We start from the raw sequence: 12,164 nt of genomic DNA on the forward strand, positions 1-12,164 counted from the left end.
GTTTTTCTGTCTTCTTTCCTCAATGTTCAAATTGATATTCATAGAATATTTGGGCATTAACAATGCTTCCACATAGTCTAAAACTGCAAAATAGTACTAGTTGAGAGGTTTCGAGTGCTTGTAGAACCTTCAGCATAGAGGATCTAGTATTATGCTGCATTTAAGTTGTAGAGAAGCGGATTATTTTAGTTTGATGAACTGAGCTAACTCTTGGAGTAAAATAACAATAATTAAGTTTAGTCCCATCTGTACTCCTTCTGCAGGTCTAGAAATCGTTGGTCATGGATATTTGTGCTGCAAGCAACCAATTTGCTATTGACATCTTCGGAGTGATCGATAAAAGTGATCCGGGTCAAAATGTTGTCCTTGCTCCTCTGAGCATACTAACTACACTTTCAATGGTATATCTTGGGGCTAGAGGTAACACTGCAGCCCAGATGGGTAAGGTAAGTTATGAAATGTCTCTGTACAATGTTACTAAGTCACATTATATAGAAAAATAATCTCCTTTTGTTTTTTTTGTTTTTTTTCTCCAATTAAAGCAGTTTGAGACTTTTAGGGCTCATGTCCACGGGGAAAATAGGATTTAGGATCCGCAGCGGATTTCCTGCATGCGGATCCGCACCCCATAGGGATGCATTGACCACCCGCGGGTACATAAATACCCGCGGATCGTCAATAAAAGTGATTTAAAAAAAAATGGAGCATGGAAAAATCTGGACCATGCTCCATTTTCATGCGGGTCTCCCGCGGGGACGGCTCCCGCGGGCTTCTATTGAAGCCTATGGAAGCCGTCCGGATCCGCGGGACACAAAAATCACATTTTACTTACCCGCTCCGTTTCTTCTCTTCGGCGCCGCGCCATCTTCTCTCAGCCGCGGCCGGATAATTTTGCTTCGGACCGGCGCATGCGCGGGGCACGTCACCGACGTCATCGTGCACATCCGCCGGGCCGAAGAATGAAGATCCGGCCGCGACGAGAGAAGATGACGCCGCCGCGAAGAGCAGAAACGGAGCGGATCGGAGGTAAGTTTATTCTCATTTATTCTCCTTTTCGGCGCTCATGTCCGCGGGGCAGGAGGGACCCGCTGCAGATTCTCCATGGAGAATCCGTAGCGGGCCCGATTTTCCCCGTGGACATGAGGCCTTAGGGTATGGTCCCACACTGCATAAACCTCATGTGGCTGAAACCATGCCCACTCACAGTAGCAAATAGCTGGTAGATTTTGCCAGTTAAAGGCCAGTAAATCTCCCTGCCTTTGGCCCATGTGGGTGGGCAAGGTTTGGGTACCTGAAGTTTATGCAACTTGGGACCATACCCAACTAGTTTTAGTAAAGGTCCACTTACCCAGGTCTGTGGTCAGGTTAAGGTCTGAGCTAAATGCCAACAAAAAGATGCTGCCTTATTAGCATTTGGTGAACGTTGTAGTGCAAGATTGATCGTTATTATTATTTAGCTTTAAATTACTTACATTTTAGAGTAGGGGCAAGCACACAGCACTGGCCCATGAATTGTGACCCATCTCTAACCTGTGTACTCCTGCCTTTTTTATTATAAATACAGCACCAGAACCGAGCTCATACTATAAATACATACTAGACCCAAGCGCAGTTCATAAATACAGCACCAGAACCAAGTGCATAACCTAAATACAGCACCAGGACCAGGTGAATAACCTGAATGTAGCACCAGAACAAAGCTCATAACGGCACCATTGTAAAATTACCGGTTCAGTTATGTTTTCAGAGGTGCTGCCAGTCTGTAATCAGATGAACAAAGTATAATTTGTGGCTTCACAGAGGTGTAAAGCGGAATGTTTTTTGATAGTCATGAAGTTGGTAGGTGTCTAAGGAGTTATTGAAGACAAATAGCTTGCATCCTTTACATAAAGGTAGAATAGTGCTTTGGGAGGAGTTCAGAACTTTTTTCTTCTGGCAGGTATTTAAACTAAGATGAAGGGGGCAGAAATGTAATCTGTAGACTTTTGTTCTGTATTCTCAGAAGCCAGTTTTCTGAATGATAATGGTATTACTTCAAGTTGCACAGCTCCGATTCAGTGTTTTTGGAGGCTGATGTTGTAGGTGAACTTGCATGTTTAAGGCAGCATGCACATGGCACGCACAGATTGCGTGTGGAAAACCTGCCCGCTGCCAGCGACCCTGCTGACCTGTCAGAATTTTTTTTCTTCTGTAATGCAGATGCGCCACCAGCATACATGCGCATCACAGATTTCCCCCGTGCCGTCACCTAGGTGATGACGCTGACCCACAACACTTTTGCAAAGCTCATTGCAGAAGCGTCGCGGGAAGGATGGCTTCTAGAGATTACTCGAATTACGCAAATTACTCGAGCAAGTATCGCCATTTTCGAGTACATGCCTGCTTGCCCGAAAAGATTCGGGGGGTCGTGGGGGAGAGCGGGAGGGAACAGGGGAGAGTTTCTATGGCCGACCGATATACACGACCATCTGAGGCATTCGTTTCCAATGCATTAGTTTACACGGGTGTAAATACGTTGGACTGTGAAAAATGGGACATATGCAACCGAAATACACGCGAACGCATATACGGGGAGAAAAAGATTGTTCTGGTTCTATGTTTTGCCCGATATACGACGGCAGCTCCCATAGACTCCTATGGGAGCTGGACATAGAAAGGGAGGGGGGAAGCATTTTAGCAGTGTCCAAGGTTGCAAAAAGCCTACAGGTGCCTCTATATAGACATTAGAAGGCAACCTGAGGATTTTGGCAGAGCGCTGGTTTTCCAGGTTGCGACGTATTTTTTTCTCTAAAAAATGTTGCTCCCAGTCGTGTGAATGGGTGAGAAAATACTGGCTAAGAGTGCAGTGTCCCAGAGGGTAACTCCAGATAAAGGGTATACGTTGAGGAGCTGGGATGGTAGAGTGGCCATTTGTCACAGTGGCACTTATCAGGCTCCCTCCCATAGGGACACAAGTAGAGATAATCTTATCAGTGCAGCCAGCTGTGCTAAAAACAGCTGATCGCTCAATTGAAGAAAATTTGAAGTGAGCGAGGAACGACTTGTGCACAAAAACAGCACAATGTTAGTGCATTTAGACAAAACGAAAATCGTTCAAAAGATGGCTTTGAGCACTTTTTGAGTGATTCTTGTTGTGTCTAAATGGGCCTTTAGGAAGAGTAGAGGGGGATAATTACCTCACATGATCTATACTCTATGCCTCTCTTAATACATTCCAGAATTGTGTTTGCCTTTTTGGCTGCTGCATCACACTGTTGATTCATGTTCAGTCTATGATCTATTAGTCACCGCCCACTGTTCAAGCTTTTCTAGATCTTTTTGAATACTCTCTCTCTCTGGGTGCCGTGAGACCAAATGTCTTTCATCTAAGTGCCTGGAAATGGTTTCTGGAGATTTCAGAAGGCTGATCTTGTATCAATTTAAAAAGGGGTTATCATGATGAGACAATAGGACTTACTTCATATTTAGACATTTTTGCTGATTTTTATCTTTCTGCTATCATTGCATATTGTTATGTATAATGTTTCTTACATACATCACATCTCTTGTCAGACATTTTTGAAGGACACTGAGAATTTATATGGTGCTAGTTTGGAAGAACTGGATTTTTTGAATGACCCAGAAAAATCAAGGAAGTACATTAATGATTGGATTACTCAACAGACACAAGGTGTGTGAAACATTTTATTCATAGCTTGTAGATGAATAATATTTATTTATTCATGTGACGCCAGCATATCCCATAGCGTATTACAAATTAGAGGGTACATGCGTAGACAATCAGACATTACAAAGTAACAACCTAATCAACAATTGAAACAATGGAGTAAGAACTCTGCTCACAAGAGCTTACAATCTATGAGACAATAGGGGTGACACAAAATGTAAAAGCGTTTGCTTTGTACAATGGCTCAGCCATCTTTTATAAAGCAATGCAGTGTAGTGCACAGGAAGCTACATGAACACGTCACCCAGCCAATATAGATGCCAGCCCTCAGTCACGTTCTCAATTACTGGGCATCACATATATTATGTCTCTTAAGCCTGGTGTCAGTTACAAAAGGGTTGAGTGGGGTGATGACGTTGTGCATCAGGGCCGATTTCTGCATGATGTAGTGCTCAACCCCAATAAAGCCCATGAAATGGGTGGTGGGGCTCTTAAAGAAAGAACATAAGAAACCATGTTCAGAGTTCACCAAACAGCATGTTGCGGACGCCCCAACACAGTGAATAAAGCGCTGGTCAGATGAGACTAAAACTGCGTTTGTTGGGGCGTGGCCTGGACGGCTCTAATGGCGGGCGCAATTCACTGAGCTCCGTTCAAGAGTAGCATCCCAAGCGACATAGAAGCGTCAGAGAAGATCCTAAAGAGGAGAAATTCTATCCGCAAGACACCAGGGAGGCAGCAGCAGGCAAAAATGAACAGGAGACGGCAGACAAAAACGGGACCGAAACGCCTGACTGATTTCTACCGGGCGCGCGGCAAGGAGGGAGAGCCGGCAATGGAGGACGGAGCGACCTGCGCAACGAGCGGTGAGGAGGCTGGGGCGGCGGGAGGGGGGGACCCCGCAACAAGAGTAGAGGGAGAGCGGACTTCCTCCAGTCCCTCGCCCCCACAGTTACTCACAGACGTCCCAGAGAAGCAGGGTCACCATGCACGGCCACAACATCAGGCAGCTCCAATGCAAAATACAGTCCAAACTGATAACCCAGCCCTGCAAGGCACAGGAGAGAAGGAGGGGGGGCCAGACAGCCCAGCACCGGCTATTTCTCACTCCCCACAGCTACAGCCACAGCAATTTCAACAAGCAGCTTGGGGAGAACTAGCAGAGGGAAGCAGGGAGACAGATTCCCCTAGCACCAGCCCTGAAAAAAGAAGACCAAGGAGAGAAGTGCCTGAGCAAAATGAGCTCATAACTCACAACAAGTCTGGAGACAGTGTACTGAACCCTATTCTAAACATCACCTGCTCGGGCCGTGCCGCCTCTGAATACTTCATCAGAGATATGGTGTTAGCACTGAGAGGATCCCTCAAAAATGAACTCGCATCGTTTAACACACAAGTAAGCACTGCCCTAAATAGTTTGGGGGAGAGAGTCGAAAAACTTGAAAGTAAAACAGGCGAAATAACAAGCTCGCATAACGAACTTATTGACGCCCACTACGGATTAGAAGAAGAGGTGGAAGCCCTTAAAAACAAAATGGCTGACATAGAAGACCGTAGCAGGCGCAATAATATTAAGATCAGAGGCATACCCGAAGAAGTAAGACCTGAAAATCTAAATAGCTTCGCACAAGACCTCATAAAAATATTAATCCCAAACTCTAAGCCTGAAGAAAATATTCTCGACAGAATACATAGGCTACCTAAGCCCAAGAGCTTACCAGATAACATCCCCAGAGATGTGATAGCGAGAGTGCATTTTTATCACATCAAAGAAGAGTTAATGCGAGTATCAAGAAACATGAAAGAACTCCCTCAACCTTATAACAACATCAAGTTATTCTCAGATTTTTCGCAAATTACCATGCAGGCGCGAAAAAAACTCTCCCCCATAACGGCAATACTGAGAGACAATAAAATCCCATACAGATGGGGTTTTCCAACCAAACTATATATAAACATGGAAGGAACCCCGAACACCATCACTTCATACGAAGCAGGAATAACCTTCCTAGAAAAATGGAACCTCCCGACGCCAAAAGACAATACGCCTCCCTCCCGGATCCCCAAAGACTGGTCCCAAAAACAAACGTCAAACAAATTCAAAAGACAGCCTCCCGCTCATCGCTGAATCTTGCAAATCATCCTCAACAAAGGAGAACATTTACAATAAGGGTGCTACCCGTCCAAAGGCCGAATCTTACAAAACCCCATTTAATAATGGCCTTTATCCGTAGAGTCAAGACGGACTCTGCATCCCACAAAGGTCCTTTTTGGTTACTTACGTACAAACAAGCATACCAAAAACCGACAACTAAACGTTTATTCCCTCAAACCAATCCTAAACTCAACCAAAACTTTCCCCTACTCAAGCCAAAACCACAGGAATACCATTCCACCAACCTACTTTCTGACGTAACTGAATTCCAACCAAGAAGCATCTTAAAGAAAAGTACCAAGCCAACACAAGCTTATCGCCAGATGCACAAATGGAGTTGAACCTACTCTCATTGAACGCCAAAGGCCTCAATTCACCCAATAAAAGGTCTCAACTATGGAAAGAGGCCCTGTACTCTAAGACGGACATAATATGTGTTCAGGAAACCCATTTCGTTAAAGATGGAGCCCCCAAAATGTCACACCACAAATACCCGAAGATCTTTTTCGCTAATGCTACTAAGAAGAAGGCAGGAGTCCTAATCGCAGTCAAAGACTCAGTAGATTTTCATCTTTTGGAGAAAATAGAAGATGAAGCGGGAAGATTCTTAATATTGGTGTGCAAGATAGAGAATCTTCTTGTTACTCTAGTTAATATATACGCACCAAATTCAAGACAACTAAACTTCCTGAAGAAAGTGACGAAAAAGAAAAAGGAAAATCCAGAGGGGAAGCCTGATCATCTGCGGTGACTTTAACCTCATTGCAGATAGAAATATGGACACCAGCTCGCCAGACAAAAGAAGAGGCCCGACTCTGTCCTCCTGGATGCAGAAGACAGATATGTATGACTCCTTTAGATGCTTAAATGCAAGCTCGAAGGAATATACTTTCTATTCACCATGTCATATGTCTTTCTCCAGAATCGACATGTTCCTGGTGGACCTACAAATTTTAAAAAGTGTACGGGAAGCAAACATAGGAGTGACCTCTTGGTCCGACCACGCTCCGATTACTTTAAAAATTAAACTAGATTCCCAGATTCCCTTATACGGAAACTGGAGAAATAATACATTCCTAATGAAAACACCAAATTTCCAAATGAAAATAAAGGATGCGTTGGAAGAATATTTTAAGCTAAATGACTCCCCAGGAACATGTCGGTTCATCCTCTGGAATGCACACAAAGCGGTGATTAGAGGAGCAATGATCCAGCAAGGGTCTATATACAAAAAAGAGAAAGAAAAATTACTAAAACACACATTATCAGAGCTAGTCTCTGTAGAAAAAGAAATACAGGAGTCACCGTCTGCCGGCTCACACAACAAGTTAATAAACTTAAGATTAAAGGTAAGAAACCTACTCATTGATAGCTACGAAAAAAACCTGAAACACCTTAGGTCTACATATTATATGAGCAACAACAAATTCACAAGAACAATGGCCAATAGGGTCAAACAAAAAAAGGTAAAAACAAAAATTTCACATATAATTGACCCAGCTTCGGGGAACAAAATAGCCAATCCACTAGGAATAGCGGAAATCTTCAGGAAATATTACGAATCATTATACAATATAAGTAGGGAGACCCACACAGCACACCCATCTGAGGAAGAAATAAATCACTTTCTGTCCTCCATTCAACTACCCACACTAAATAAGACTCAACTAGAAAAGCTAAACACACCTATATCACCCCAAGAAGTCTCACAAGCTATTAATAACTCTAAAAAGGACAAAGCCCCAGGACCGGATGGTTTTACCTCCGAATACTATAAAACATTTCAAAAACAACTAGTGCCCCACATACACAACTTGTTCAACCAAGCCATGCTGGAAGGTCGTCTCCCCCGGGAAATGTTGGAAGCAAATATAGTAACAATACCAAAACCTGGAAAAGACACCTCTTCTACCATCAACTACAGACCAATATCATTACTTAATAATGATACTAAATTTTATGCGAAAATATTGGCGCTACGCCTTTTGGAGGTGATCCCAAATCTAATCCACAGTGATCAGTCAGGGTTTGTAAAAGGCAGGCAGACATCGGACGCCACTAGAAGACTAATAGATGTGCTGGGAGAAGTGGAGGCCTGTCGGACGCCTTGTCTCTTCCTAACTTTGGATGCTGAGAAGGCGTTCGACAGGATCCACTGGGGTTACGCCTTCTCAGTGCTGAGGAAGCTGGGATTTGAGGGAACGATCTTGGGAGCAATCCAAGCTTTATACGGAGCACCTTCGGCGAAAGTCCTAATAAATGGAGTTATATCAAATGCTTTCACAATCACAAACGGAACCAGGCAAGGGTGTCCCCTCTCTCCGGCCCTGTTTATATTGACCATGGAGCCCCTGGCAGAGGCGATCCGTATGGAGGCTAATATCCGGGGAGTCCCGTTATCCTTAAGGCAACACAAAATCGGATTGTTTGCCGATGATGTTGTTTTGATGCTGACCTCTCCAATAGAATCCCTTAGAGTAGCATATGAACTTCTAAAAAATTTTGGAAAAATATCATACTATAAAATTAACCCATCAAAATCTAAAATACTAGCTATCAATACCCACAGAGAATTGCTATTTCAACTTAAAAAAGAATTCCCCTTCGCATTAGAATCTAAAGAAATTCATTATCTAGGCATAACAATCACAACGCCAATAAAGAACTCTATGGAATCCAATATCATGTCCTTGATAAAAGAAATCCAGAAGAGTCTAAACGAATATAACAAAGTGGAGTTCTCTTGGGTGGGGAGAATTGTACTATATAAGATGATGGTTCTACCGAAAATACTGTACATATTCCGCACTATAGCAACCAACTGTCCCAGTAAACTTCTTAATAGCCTACAAAAACAGATGACGACATTCATCTGGGGGGGGGGGGGAAAGCCAAGGGTGGCGGCATCCATCATGTACAGTCCGAGAAAACAAGGTGGCATGGGTGTCCCCAATCTAACTGCATACTATAAAGCGAACATAATTTCCCAGATGAGAATGTGGTGCATTCCACAACCAGGGGTAAGCTGGCCTAATATCGAGCAGGACATAATGGGGAAGAAATCCCTTAAAAATTTACTTTTAGCAACAAGTTTAAATCCAAACATAAAACCCATAAAAAATCACACAATTAATACAGCAATGGCCACGTGGAAGCTCCTAATACAAATATCAAAGAACCACGTTCCTAGGAAGCTAGTTCCCCTCCCGATTGAAATTCTGGAATACTGGTCAGATAATCTCCGCGTACAATCATGGGCAAACAAAGGTATCAAACTAGTCTCAAATATCATAAAGGAGGATGGAGTAGCAATAAAAACATTCAGAGCCCTACAACTGGAGTTTGGCCTGGCAGACGGAGATTTCCTAACATACTCCCAAATACGTGGCATCTTAACATCTTCCACCACCTGGAAACTATATCTTCCATATTACCTACATAGCTTTCTATTTGATCCTCCACCATTTAAACTAAAACTCAGAAAAATCTATGAAATTTTCTGTGGGAATGGATCTCACGACCCGAATCCACAGAAAAAAATACATCTTTTAAATTGGGAGAGAGAGCTAGGCAAATCCTTCCAAATAGAACAATGGAACACAGCACACCACTGGGCCATTAAAGCATCTTCTAGCGCATCCCTTCTGGAGGTTCACAACAAAACTATCACAAGATGGTACAGAACCCCGGTTAGACTTTCTGACTTCTTTGCGGGAGTCTCCGATAAATGTTGGAGGAACTGCGGTAACCGGGGCACACTTCTTCACATCTTTTGGGGATGCCCCTTTATTCAAGTTCTATGGAGGGAATTCTTCGCCTTATTTGAAAACATCATAGGAACGAGCATTCCACCCACACCTGAACTAGCAATGCTATTGATAGACATAAATACTTTCCGAGGAGAAATAAGGAAGCTGGTGGCACATGGTATTCTTACTGTAAAGCTGCTGATAGCCAGAAACTGGAAAACAAACCGTGTTCCTTCTCTTACTGATTTGACGCAGCTCCTCTCTGAACACTGCATTTACGAAAGAATATTCGCATTTAGGAACGACAGGGTTAACCAATTTACAGAAATGTGGAAACCATGGCTAGAATACTCCCAGCTAGACAACTTCACCCCTCATCAAGTAAACACAATAACTTAGAGGAACAAAAATAAAACAAATAAAAAATTACAGGAAGCAGCTCCAAGTAATCTTTGGCACACAACACATACTGGCTTGGCTTGGAACTTTAGAGTAGATTCTATCATTGTATTCCCTGCTTTTCTTTCCCCTCCCTCCCCCCCCCCCCCCCCCCCATTATAAGTTTTACCATTTTCACATATGTAAGTTCATAAACAATAATAAAAAGGAATGGTTAAGCTGCAATTTTGCATTCACACAAGTTTGACATTAGTTCATAGTACTACATATGTTGTTTGTAAGAAAACATGAGAGGAAAGTCTACTGACCACAGGAATCTAATAATATGCAAATTGCTTAGAAAACTCACAGAATATTAAAGCAAACAAATATGACACACTCTTAGGTTAGACAAAAAAGTTTACAATACACTGCAAATCTTTAAGCACAACTCATGGGGACATAAATGTTGGTTAAATGCAATTTAATAGTTCGTGTTTTGCAAATGTATGAAGAAATACATGCTAGTTATATTGTAAACCAATACAATGTATATGAACAATGTATGAAAATTTATATGTTAATATGTAACTTCATGATGCACAATAAAAATTTACTGAAATTAAAACTGCGTTTGTTAGCCACCATGGGAAACACTATGTGCGGTGCAAACCCAACACTTCCCATCACCCCAAGAACACTATCCCCACAGATACTTTAAAAAAAATCCATGACTTCCTGTATTTCCTGTAAGGGGCTTTCCTGTATGGAAATTAGACACGTGACTCTGGAGTGCAACAAGTGAGCAAGTTTCCCGTGGATCAGTTTCAGTGTGAATCCACAGTAGAATAGTAAGATTGTGTGAGATGAGTGACTTTGAACAAGGCCTGGTCATTAGTGCTAGACCTGGCAGTGGTAGTATTTAAAAAAAACTGCCAACTGTGTGGGGTTTTCTTTTGCTATGGTGTCGAGAATATACCAAAAATGGTGGGATAGAGGGAAAAAAATCCATCCAAACCAGAGGTTGTGGCTTAAATACTTGGCAATAAAAGTGGTCAGAAGAGGATGTTGAGAATTGTGACAAACAGGCGCTGCACCGTCAAGCAATTTGCAGCCAAATACAATGCTGGTGCTCCAACTAACAAATCGTTCCTTAGCACAGATGGGCTATAACAGATGGGCAGTTCCATGGCCATTATTGTCTAAGAGAAACAGAAAGGCATCAGTGGGTATAAGAGTGCATAAAACTGAATCACTGAGTAGTGAAGAAACATTACCTGGTCAGATGAATCCAGGTTTCTGTTGCTCCATACTAATAGGAGGGCTGGAATTTGGTGCAAGCAGCATGAATTAAAGAACCCTTCCTGTCAGCTGTTCACAGCATGTCAGCACCTCCATCTAATTTGCAGCAACTTCAAGAAGCTTCCTGTCCTGTCTGCATAGGCCAAGAACCATTTCAATACTTAGTGAAATCTGTGCCACAACTAATTGCTGAGGTTCTGAACACAAAAGGACGTCCAACTTGCTAGTTGATGACTGTCTTTAATAAGTTGACCATTCAATGTCAAACGTGAAATAAGTTATTTAAAAATGTTATGCAATAAAGCCAAAAAATGAAGGCTACTTACTAATTTGAGCATGTTTAAATTTACTATGAAAATCAACTATTTTTGCTTTTGCAGGGAAAATTCAAGAATTATTACCAGACCGATCAGTTTCTGAAAACACCGCATTAGTACTTGCAAATACATTTTATTTTGCTGCAAACTGGACAAAACCCTTTAGTCAAAGGAAGACCAATAAGTCTCCCTTCACAAAAATTTCGGTATGTATTTACTTGCTATCTACTTAAAGTATACATGACTTTTCAGTAGACTTTTAAGAGTAGACTGTGTGTACGTGAAGTATAACTCTGTTTCTGACTATTGTATGACTTAGGGCTTATTCAGACGACCGTATATCGTCCGGGTTTTCACGCCTGGCCGATATACGATGTCCTTCTCTGCCGGGGGGGGGGGGGGAGGCTGGAAGAGCTGGGAGCAGTGCACTGAGCTCCCACCCCCTCTCTGCCCCTCGGCACTATTTGCAATGGGAGGTGGCGAGACGAGGTGAAGCTAAGTTCCAGGACTTAGCCCCACCCCCTCCCATTGCAAATGGTGCCGAGGGACGGAGAGGGGGCGAGAGCTCAGTGCGCTGCTCATGGCTCTTCCAGCCT

At 42.8% G+C, this 12,164-nt stretch overlaps 1 protein-coding gene across 1 annotated transcript in view; it reads left to right on the forward strand.

The window, feature by feature from the left end:
* Positions 1-259: 259 nt before the first annotated feature.
* The window catches only part of LOC136578628 (leukocyte elastase inhibitor-like), a 40,060-nt gene continuing 28,155 nt past the window's right edge, over positions 260-12,164 (forward strand). Inside the window, exons 1-3 of the mRNA XM_066578823.1 lie at positions 260-446; positions 3,553-3,670; positions 11,632-11,774. Of these exons, the coding sequence (XP_066434920.1) occupies positions 282-446; positions 3,553-3,670; positions 11,632-11,774 (426 nt within the window). The 5' untranslated portion in view covers positions 260-281. The remainder of the gene's footprint in view (positions 447-3,552; positions 3,671-11,631; positions 11,775-12,164) is intronic.

The sequence above is a fragment of the Eleutherodactylus coqui genome, chromosome 9, assembly GCF_035609145.1.
Source record: "Eleutherodactylus coqui strain aEleCoq1 chromosome 9, aEleCoq1.hap1, whole genome shotgun sequence".
Lineage (NCBI taxonomy): Eukaryota > Metazoa > Chordata > Amphibia > Anura > Eleutherodactylidae > Eleutherodactylus > Eleutherodactylus coqui.